This window comes from Quercus suber, unplaced genomic scaffold (genome assembly GCF_002906115.3).
Source record: "Quercus suber isolate HL8 unplaced genomic scaffold, Cork oak 2.0 scaffold_290, whole genome shotgun sequence".
In the NCBI taxonomy this organism is placed as follows: Eukaryota; Viridiplantae; Streptophyta; class Magnoliopsida; order Fagales; family Fagaceae; genus Quercus; species Quercus suber.
The window spans coordinates 464483-476617 of NW_027069746.1; the positions used below are offsets into that span (position 1 = coordinate 464483).

Sequence of the window (12135 nt, forward strand, 5' to 3'; positions counted from 1 at the left end):
CACCTAAGGTATATTCTCATAAGAAAAAGTGTTTACTGTTTGTCTAAAACTTTTACTCTAAAAGCAATTATTTTTAATGAAACTGCATTTGGTTATGTCACTCAATAATTTATGGTGGAAATATTATGCAATAAATAATTACCTTTTAAAAAAATAATAAAAACCTTACACCAAAAAAAAAAAAAAAACATCAATTACTAGATTTATCTAATAATTAGATAGCTTGTAAAATTCTTTTAAGGATCCTTCAAATATTTTTAATTAAAAATTAAAAAAACAATATGGCCAAAATTTCCCAATTTCTCTATAATTCTTTTAGATATTCCTCTACAATTTTTCATGTCTCCACCCCAAAAAACATACACAATAACCTCAAATCCCTTTCACAATCTACTCGATTTTAGTTGGTAAACTTTTACTAATTTTTTATTTTTATTTGGTTCATTTCAAACAAATAATTTTTTTTTCTTACCACTAATAATTTGACACTTTTACAATAGGCAAATTATTTTGTTTTTCTTTTTTGACTTGTTTGACTAATATCTAGGTTGAACTTTTCAACATCACTATCACACAATTTGTCATACATTAGCATTATGCCTGTGCGATGCACGGCTTAATCAAAATTCATATGTAAATAATTATTTTATTAATTTATTTAAAATAAATTATAAAAATAAATGAACATTTTACTTTTAAGTTACATAATGAATACATGTTGTGTGAGACTAATGTATCATAAAATGCATATATATATATATATATATATATATATATATATATATATGGGTAAAATATCATTTTTGTCCCTAAACTATCACAAAAGTTCGTTTTTCGTCCCTAAACTTTCAAAAGTTCATTTTTCATCCCTGAACTATCACAAAAGTTCGTTTTTCGTCCCTAAACTTTCAAAAGTTCTATTTTCGTCCCTAAACTTTTTCAAATGTATTGATTTTCGTCCCTCTCACATCAGCACACTGTCAAAACCACGTCAGCACTCCGTCAGACGGAGGGATGAAAATCAATACGTTTGGAAAAGTTTAGGGATGAAAATAGAACTTTTGAAAGTTTAGGGACGAAAAACGAACTTTTGTGATAGTTCAGGGACGAAAAACGAACTTTTGAAAGTTTATGGACGAAAAAAGAACTTTTGTGATAGTTTAGGGACGAAAATGATATTTTACCCTATATATATTTAATTGAATGGAAGATGGTAGAGGTACCTACAAATATATATATATATATATAAAATGGAAAACCCTTGAATTTAATTGTTAAAAAATATCCAAAACAATAATTGAAATCATGTTTAAGTAGAAACCTCAGTTCAATAATTAAGAACATTCTAAATTATTAAACATTTAAAAATTTGAAATAGAGAGACTCACATGAGAATTTAATTTTTGTCCTTGAAAGCATGGAAGAAGACACTAAAACTTGAGTGAGTTTCACCCTACCAAGTTTAAGTTTTGTGCATTGCATGCTACATATGTGTATATATGCATGAAAAATATCTGAATTTAACATTTATTATAGAAAAGAAGTGGTGTAGTCTTACTCCTATCTAGCTAATTCTTATTATAATTCATTCGTTTTGCGGGGAGAGAGAGAAGCACTTCTTTTGGGGAAAAAAAAAAAGTTAGCATATAAATATATAATAGCTAAGATATTAATCTTTGGAAGTGGTATCTCATACAAATTAGTATTTCAATTGTGATTTTTGGTAGTTAGAAGTTAGCACACGGTAGTTAATAATTAGAAAATTACTTTAAATTTTTTTAAACCAATCCCTTAAAAAAGTTTTAGCAGAGTTTAAATCACGTTAACAAATTATCTCTCTATTAATAGTAAACATTTCTTAGGCTTATCTATTTAGCTTTGTTGCCAAATTTATATAAACTCTTTTATTTTATTTTATTTCTTTTTTTTTTTCTGAAGAATTTAACACAACCAAAAACCTATAAACAACAATTTATATTCAATATAAAGAATATAATCAAACTTATTCATAATTTAAAATTAAGAAATTAACACAAATTATAAATTAAGATATAAATTTAGAAAAAGAACAAAGAATAAAATATTTGTTTTCTCTATCACTTTGAGAGATGAAAGTGTGAGTATTTAACTAAAACCTAAACCAATTATTGTAGAGGAAAAAAATGAGTACGAAAGTTTAATACCATGAATTGGGTTAAAACATATGTCAGAAGTTTTTATTAATTTTTTTGAAGTTAAAGAAAAATAGCTTAAACAAAATGAAAAAAAAATAATAATAATAATAAATAAAGGATGCATACCTATCATGGGATTTAGACATTCACATATTGGAATAAACTTTACTTCAAAAAGGATATATAAATATATAGGTAGAGTTTTATTTGACATAGAATATAAATCCAATTGGAATTAAGATTTCTAATCACTTTGTTTGTTGCTATCTCATAAATCCCATAAAAAGTGGAATAAAAAAAAAAGGACATATGAATAGAAAGAAAAAAGAAATTTTTTTTTTTATGGAAACTTTTCTTTTATAACCAAAAAAAAAAAAAATATATATATATATATATATTTAGAAGAACAAATGTTTATTATATATAGATACTTTCTTTTTTTGGGTGAAGAAAGAGAAAATGTTTACATTAAACTTAAATACTTATTACCTTATTTATAATTTTTTTTTAACTTTATCCATAAATATTTTTGGTAAATTTGTATGAATAATAATTATCTAAAAAAAAGCCACATGTGAATAGGAAGATTTTGCTATTGAATATGTTATTTTTTTTTATAGGTATTATGTTTTTTTTTTTTACACAAAGTAATATAATTTAAATTAAAAAAAAAATAGATGAGGATTGTTGTTGTTTTTTTGTTTATTTACATGTACTGTATTGTTTTTTTTTTTTTTTTACACGTAGTAATATAATTTAAATAAAAAAAACGATTTGATGAAGAGATTAAATTGTAATCAAATTAAAATTTTTTATCAACTTATAAAGTATAATAATAAAAGGATTAGATGAAATGTTTGAATTAAAATCAAATTAAGATTTTTATCAATTTAAAAAAATTATTTATTTTTTAAAAATTTTAAAAAAAAATTTACAATTTAATGCAGTCACTTACCGCATCCGCGTCTTCTAAACCCAACTTTAATCGTACAAAATATGATTTCTTCATAGCTTGCCATTAATGGTGAGTTTGAGTCTTCTGAAAATTGTTGTGTCTGAATCGTCACTCTTCAATACTCGCACCCAAAAAAGAAAAAGAAAAAGAGAGAGAGAGAGAGAGAGGGATCATCAATGGCTTCAAGAACAAGAGGTCGTCCAAGAAAGGTTCAATCTTTTTGTTCTTGTCCCTCTCATTTTCTCTCCCACTCTCTCTCATGTTTTCTTCTATCAAATCAAATTATTGGACACAAACACAATCCCACATTGTATTATTAAAAACTAAAAAATTGTCTCTTTCCCATGTTATTTTCTGTCATATTCTCACACACTTGGTTTTGCAGAAAGATACTCGTCTGGCTGCAGCTCTTGACGCCATGCGCCCCTATGGATTTCCTCAGGATTTGGTCGAAGTCACCGTAGGAGAGCTACTCAATGTGGGTCAGCTTTTGTTTTTGTTTTTGTTTTTTGCTTTCTATGTTTCAATGTGTTTTTGAAAGCAAAAAACAATAATGGGTTTCTGGGTTTTGGCTCAGGTTTATGGTGGAAATGAGGGATGGGTCTTTATTGAAGACTCTTCTTACTCTGTCCTTGTTGAAACATTACTTGAAAAAACAAGTGCTCCACAAGATCAGAAGGTAAAGTTTGATTTTTTTTTTTTTTGGTTATAATTCCCCCTTTCATATGCTTTGATTTCTTTTATTGTTACATGCAATTTGAATTACAGCTCATTAAGAAATGTTATTTCTTTTATGCTTGATATCTTAATGTTAAAAATAAAATAATAAAAAGAAAGAAAAAACAAAATGAAATATAACTTGCTTGGGAAATCAGTGTCATCCACTTTTTAATTGAGCCCAGACATATATGGCTTCATTGAGCGAAGTTGTACTTGGGCATTATGCTAATTTGTCCATTTCAGTTTGTATAGGATCTATATGTAATAAAGCAAAGTTAGTGAACAATCAAACCAGTTTAACTGTTGCATTCTAGAGCCCTGATATTATTTACATTCCATGATTTCACTTGTAAAGAAAGAAACATACAATAATTTTGTTGTTGGTTGGCTCTTATTCCGTTGGGGGTTGCAATTCTGTGAGACGTGCCTATGCCTTTCAGAAACTAATGAAGCATTGAAGCTATATCTGGAAAAGGAGCATAGAACTAAATGTTCACTTAGGACTTAGAACTACATCACTGTGCCTTGGGCAAGCCATGTTCATTATTTCATTTATTCTGTCGAAAACTAGGAACGCATACTAGTTGTTTCCCAATTTACAGCTGCAGATTTTTAAGTGGTGCTGTTGAGTCTGTTACAAAAAAAGAGGTCATAATTTGAGATATAACTTGATTCACTCCTCCCCTGTAGACGAAAACCCTCAACAACACCCCCCCCCCTTCCCCCCTTTTCTCTCTCTTGCTTTCCCTTTGAGGAAACCCATAGTTATGTGTTGTTCATAGGTCCTGCAAATTTTAACATGGAGGTTAACTGATGTTGCCGTTAGGCTCCATAATGAAGACTGAAGTTCATTTTTTCTCTTGATACTCACCAAATTATTCTCTAATTGACTGACATCCCTAATACTTGATCCCCTATGGCAATGACTCATTGTGTTATTATCTAGTTAACACCCTCAATCACTCCCTCTAGCGGAGTAATACTAATACCTGTTTCTGTTAGTTCTATATATTCTATACAGTTTTGTGGTTCGTTAGTTGAACTTCTGTGATAATAATTTATTGGTTGGTAATATCTACATGCACTTAGTGAGTCTTGAACTGAAAATCTCATTCACCATCTCAATATTATGGGAAGAGGAAGTGTAATTTGAGCTAGAGTTCATTGGCACTTCTACGGAGTATTTATCTTATAATTAGCTACAGTTTGGCTCTTGCTAGTTTATACCTTGCACAAGAGGAATTAATTGTACAATGTAGTCATGAAGCTAGTTTGAACCTTCACATTATTACTAATCAAATTAATAATAATAATAATAATAATTTCATTTCCCAATTATTCTTGAAGGATGATTCTCCTCAACATGATCCTGGAGATGCAGATAATAGAGAAGCTTCAGCTGTTGGGCCATCCATACCTACTTGCTTCAACTCAGGGGCCACAGATGCTATGTTGCTAACTAACCAGGCTTTGGACTCAGCCTCACAGCCTAATGAGGCTCCAGACAGTGCACATGAATCTCGTAATCAGCTTTTATTCATTTACAGCTTTTGAAATAATATTTTACTCAATTTCTTTCTTTTTTCAACAATCAACATATAAATTCAAGCACATTTAACCAAAAGGTTTATGTGTGGTTGACCCATAAATAAATTGCAGGAGAACTTCTTTGCTACTTTAATCATGTTATGTATGCTCTTATATTGCAGATGGTATGCTTTATCTCCCACCGGCAGCAAGTTCTGGTGGTGCTGAAGCTCCTGGGGATAGGCTTGCCCAGTCACCTCCGCCTAATGCGGATAGTATGCGTTATCTCCCACCACCACAGGCAGCAAGTTCTGGTGGTGCTGAAACTTTTGGGAACAGTCTTGCCCGGTCACCTCCACATATTGCAGATGGTTTGATTTATCTCCCACCACCACCACCAGCAAGTTCTGATGGTGCTGAAACTCTTGGGAACAGTCTCGTCCAATCACCTCCACGTATTGCAGATGGTATGCGTTATCTCCCACGGCCACCAGCAGCAAGATCTGGTGGGACTGAAAATCTTGGGAACAGACTTGGCCAAACACCTCCACGAATTGAAGATGGTATGCGTTATCTCCCACGGCCACCGGCAGCAAGATCTGATGGGGCTGAAAATCTTGGGAACAGTCTTGGCCAATCACCTTCACGTATTGCAGATGGTATGCGCTATCTCCCACGGCCACCGGCAGCAAGTTCTGGTAGGGCTGAAACTCTTAGGAATAGTCTTGCCCAATCACCTCCTCATATTGCAGATGGTATGCACTATCTCCCACGGCCACTGGAAGCAAATTCTGGTGGTGCTGAAACTCTTGCGAAAAATCTTGCCCAGCCACCTCCACATATTGCAGGTAGTATGCGTTATCTCCCACCACCACTGGCAGCAAGTTCTGGTGGTGCTGCAACAATTGGGAAAAGTTTTGCTCAGTCACCTCCACATGTGAACCAATCCCCACTACCAGATATTTGTCCTACCCGAAGGAGGCGACCTTACCATGGCTGGATTAGCAATGATGAGGAAATCAATCTAGTGCAACTGACACCAGCTCCATTGCCAGAGGGAATAGCAAAGTTGCTTAAGGAGCTAAATAAGTAGAGAAAGCCTAACCTCATTTGGTAGGGAGAGGATAGAGAGAGCATTTGGTAGGGAGGATAGATGATAAAAAGTGGGAGGTAAGAAAAACTGGAAGGATAGAAAGAATAGTAATGATTCAAAAGTGATAGGATAGAGAAGAAATTAGTTGAAGGACAAAAACTGATGTAAATTTCCTTATATTTGGCTGAAAAGAAGATGAGAAAAATGAAATTTTAATTTGTGTCCGTTTGGATATAATTTATTGTTACTGAAAGTTGCTGAAAACTGATTGTTGCTGAAAACACTATCGCAAAATAATTTTTAAATGTGTAAATAGTATTGTGGGACTCATGTTTAATATTTGTTAATACATAAACAGTGCATGAACAGTATGTGAACAGTGCACGCACTGTTCATGCACAGTAAATTTTGTCCCCCAAAGTCAACAAGTGCGAGAAAAAAAAAAAAAAAAAAAACACAAAACACAAAACGCAACTGTACTTTGAGTAAGAAAACTGGCTATCCAAACGCAGGCTTTGTATAGATTTTTATGTTATGCACATGACATATGAGAAGTAGTTGTTTCCCGTTATTTTTGTATAGTGCTTGAAGGGTTATTACAATAATGCAATAGCGTATTGGTATTTAAATATTGAGTAGAGGTTGCAACCTAGAAATTTTTGGAACTCTCCAAAAATGAAACTATGATGTGGATAATGTGGTTTAAAAAGTGTTGTCAAAAATACTAATTTATTGTATTTATAAAGAGAAAATTGTGTTTGGTAATGTGTTTCAAATAATATATTTTGGTGTTAGAAATATAAGTTGTGTGATTGGTATGTGTTTTTTTTTTTTTAAAACTGACAACAGTATTGTTTTGAATTGAGATGCCACAGTGCATTGACACATGGGAGAGAAGAGACCATCTTCATAGACGCATGGGAGAGAAGAGTGAAAACTTACTATCAGGTGGGCCTAGAGTGTTTCACTTTCTATAGTAATATGTCAAACACAAACTCAAACAACACTTGTTTTGAATCACTTACCAAACACATAGTTTAACATGGGGCCCACCTGTTTGGGTGTTTAAACAGCAAACAACGTTGCTAAAGTGTGCGTGCCAAACAGGTATCTTCCAAAATGAGTCATGTTAAGCAATTTTTTATTTTTATTTTTTGGCATAAAAGGGAGCCAAGTAGCCTATGGGGCTCCCTCAGTATAGGCTTAAGCCTTGAAAGAATAAAGAAGAAGCTTAGGCTGGGCTCCATTGTGCATATGATAGGGCTGAAACCTTAGGTCCACTCTCCTGAGCAGGTCAGGTGCAGCTCTTCACAATTCAGTCTGAATCTAGGCTGAGACCTGCCCTAAACTCAGATAGGACAGCAAAATGAACAGGTCTATCTGTGAGCAAGGGTTTATTAATTTTATGGTCTCATTGCAACATGAAAAATTGTGAGTAATACTGTAAAAAACCTGGTCGTCATGCCAGTATTTATTTGAATATTGTAGATGTGTAGATGTGACTGGAGACTACAGTGCTTAAAAAATACAGATGAAGATAAGCATGGCTGCAATGGGCCTTTTGTGGACTGCAACTGATTTCATTGCAAAGGACATCACCCATGGGCTTGTGGAGCAAAAGGAAACATGTTAGAATGCCATTGTAAACTTATTAGCCCATCGATTGCCTTTGCTGTATATTCTTAAAATGTGATTTTGTTTTTGCTCTTCAGACATTTCTGGAAGATGTGCATTCTATTTTGAAGCAAAATGGCTGGTGAAAGGTAGAACAATCACTTGACATTTCTGATAATGTGAATAAAGAACTCCCTTGATAAATATGGTTGACTGTGACAAGTTACTATTCTTTATTTTCTCTTTACTTTAAATCTTGGAGCTGATGAGAGGCTAGAGATAGGATATCATATTTGTGATAATGGGCTTCTTTTTACTATTAAAATGCCTTTTCAATTCCACTGGTGACTGATCTACAAAGCAAGGCTAGAAGACACTGAGTAATGGTACTTATTTTGCAGTAACTGAGAGGTGAAAATGGCCAAATCTTTGGCCAAAATTATTAGTGTTTTATCACTTTTTGAGAAATATTTAGTAATGTACTGCTTTTTTGAAACTCGAATTTAAGAAACTCAGGTTTGACATGAAACTTGAATTTCAAAAACTTGAGTTTCATAAAAAATTGCCGCTAACTTGGATTATTTGAATTAAAAAATATTACAAGGAACTCAAGTTTAGCTCGAGTACCATGTACGAATACACGTGCTTCAAGTTTTGTAAAGAATATTTTAACTGTTTGGCATTGGAAATCCAACCACACTCTACTCAAGCTAGTCAACACAAAAAAAGAGATGCAAATTCACGTGAAATGCTAGAAACAGAGCAGGCACAAATTATACTGTCTACGCTATGCCTGGTCAACCAATAATCCAAAAGAGTTAGGGTCTGTTTGGTAGAGCAGTTTGAGTAATGTTGTTTGTATTTTTTTGAAATACATGTGGGTAAAAAAGTGTAAAAATACATGTAATATTGTTAAAAAACTAAAAATGAGTTGTTTAACAACTCTACTAAACGGGGCCTAAAAAAATGGTGCTAGACAGCACCCATTAAGTCTACATAGGTACTGTTTAAGTCGGCATGGTTTTACTAAATTAGCCCTACTTTAATTGGGAAATCAAGAAAAACAACACCACCTTAATGATGTGTGTCAGGGGCATAGAAAATAATAAATGTTGCATGCTTTTACTTAAGGACAGTAAATGTTTATTGTATAATTTTCCATTACATGAAGGTACATGAAGGTGCAAGAAGTAACGTATCAATATATGAAAGCAGTTCTTACATGGTACTCGAGTTTAGAAAACTCGAGTACAACAAAGAACTCAAGTTTTTTAAATTCAAGCTCTGTGTGGCATTTTTAATTAAAATAATCCACGTCAGCAGCATTTTTATTTTTATTTTTTATGGAACTTGAGTTTTAAACTCGAGTTTCATGTCAAACTCGACTTTCTCAAACTCAAGTTTAAAAAAAATAGTAAATTCCTAAATATTTCTCAAATAGTGGTAAAAGTAAAACACTGGGGGTGTTTGGTAGAGTAGTTTGAGAATTGTTGTTTGTAGTTTTTTGAAGTATATGTGGGTGAAAAAATGTGTGAAAAAATGTGTAATGTTGTTTAAAATATGAAAATGTGAGTTTGAACTCACTCACCAAACAGACCCTAATTGCCCAATAGTGATATTTGGCCATTTTAGCCGTAACCGAGGTCCCGGATATTTTCATGTTAGTACATGCTTGACGGTTATTAAGTTATTGATGGCTTAACAATTAGCTCATTTACACGAGTGCTTTTATGCTTCCTATAGGTCAGATACTATAGGACGTGAATGTTTAGGCCCAGAGAGAGACTAAAGCTCTTCTCTATAGGAGGGATTTAAATTTTAGGAACTGATTTATCAAAATTTTGAGCTTTGCTTCTGTTTTCTTCCATAAGTGGAAGTAGTGTTAGGAAATTTGTTTGATTGCTTACAGCCTATTCCTTTTTCAATTTTAGAATTGTTGTATCATTACACATTTTTGGTGTGATGGTCATTCCATAAGTATAAGCGCTTGTGAAGTGTGGGAAGCAAGGACGAAGTTCCATAAGTATTACAGCCCAGTAAAAACATTCCCAATATCTGTGGACTAACCAAGTTTCGGGCCAGGACAACTAAGGAATGCTTCCGAGAAAATGGAAATCAAAGAGAATAAACATGTACAACAAGATGATGGCTAGTCAATTGGCTATGGGAAAATCAAAGATTCTGCTTCATGGTTTGCAGAATGCACATGCAATCTCAGATCACGTAGAATGTGATAAAAAGACAGACTATAGTGAAGGCACTAGTACAGTACAAGCCAATAGCATCTCAGAGGACAATATAAAAGTGTAATTTTCTTTTTTCTCCTCTGTAGATGATAGTCATACAGGGGACATTTAATCCTGGACACATAATAAATTCATAATTGAAATGTTTGTTGGGGTTGGGGGGGGGGGGGGGGGTTGCTACCTTGCTGGGCATGTGTGGTGGTGAAGTGGTGGTTGTGCCGGTGGTGGCTGGTTGGTGGTGTTGTTGTTGATATTGTTAACGGTTAATGAGAGGGAGTAAATAATATATTATTTTAATGTGTAATATATATTATTTTAATATATAGAATTGAATGATAAAACATCTGATAAATGACATATTGTAAAATGATGTGGTAAAATAATAAAATAGACTTTTAATGTGGCAAAATGACATAAATTTTGCAACATCTGATAAAGATGCTCTAATGGTGCTTTCTACCTTTTTTTATCAATAATCTGGAAAATAATAAATTACTCAACATTCAAGAAGCAAGGAAGAGTGAAGAGGAAAAAATTAATTCTACTTGTAACCTGACCAATTTATTTGGAAAAAAAAAAGGAAAAAACTCTTAGTATCAAAGAAAGGAGAACTTCATACATGATCAAATAGCTGACTACTCATCATCAATATTCAATATAAAAGCATAGACCTCACCTGAGAGTGCATGAGGTCCTGCCACGTAGCATTCTAATATTGCATTTAACTTTTTTTACCTTTTTTCATTAAATTTTTTTTACTGTTACCCAATAAATTATAGTAATTATATTTTACTATTATATAAATTTAGCATTTTTTTTACCTCTTTTTATTAAGTTTTTTTTTTTTAACTGTTACTCAATAGATTATAGTAACTTATTGCATTTAACTTTTTTTACCTTTTTTCATTAAGTTTTTTTTTTTTTTTTACTATTACCTAATAAATCATAGTAACTTATTTTTACTATTATATAAATTTAGCATTTTTTACCTCTTTTTATTAAGTTTTTTTTCTTACCCAATAAATCATAGTAACTTATTTTTATTATTATATTGATATGAGTTGTTCTTAACAATTAGACCAATTAGACCAAAAGTTATTCACTATAAAATTGATTACCTTTTAAAAGTAGACCAAACCTTATGAAAAACTTAGGCCCAGTTCTTACCTTACATATTAGACCCAAGTTTGACCATTCTCACGTGTAAATTAAAGCAAAAATTTTTACCCTCTTACAAACTCTCTTCTTCCTCCCCCACGTATGGATAATACTTCTAGAAAATCTTATTCTCATGAAATATCTCTTCATTTTCCCCCAATTTCAATTCAATATGCTTTTGTCTATTATAATATTCTATGCAATTTATGCAGACAAATTCTCTGTCATCGACCAGTGCAACGAAAATATATATAAATCTTGAAATACCTCAGGTTGCTGAAATAATGGACAAGTGCATATTTCTAAAATTTATAATAACAAAAAAGTCTAATAAAGAGCATATACTATCTCACAAAATACCATTAACTTAATATTTTCTTTTAAAAAATTCAATGATAGGAATGGTAAAAACATGATCTTATACAAGAAATACCAAAAATACATGCAAAACAATTTTCATAGGAGGATTTATCTTTAAATAATATGAAGAAATAGTAAAGATAAAATGCATTGAATGAGATCCTACGAAAAATGTTTGTTAATTATTTCAAATTATACTCATCATTTATGTATAAAAATAATAATAGATCATATTATTTACATTAAAAATATATATTAATTTCAAAGTTCATTGAAGATGTGAACTGT

At 32.0% G+C, this 12135-nt stretch overlaps 1 protein-coding gene across 1 annotated transcript; it reads left to right on the top strand.

The window, feature by feature from the left end:
- The first annotated feature begins 3135 nt into the window (after positions 1–3135).
- On the top strand, positions 3136–6727 carry LOC112039885 (formin-like protein 5). Its single transcript, XM_065782127.1, has 5 exons — positions 3136–3338; positions 3515–3607; positions 3707–3808; positions 5197–5371; positions 5559–6727. Exons 1-5 carry the CDS (start codon positions 3306–3308, stop codon positions 6467–6469), a joined length of 1314 nt encoding a protein of 437 aa, XP_065638199.1. The 5' UTR covers positions 3136–3305; the 3' UTR covers positions 6470–6727.
- Positions 6728–12135: the final 5408 nt, after the last annotated feature.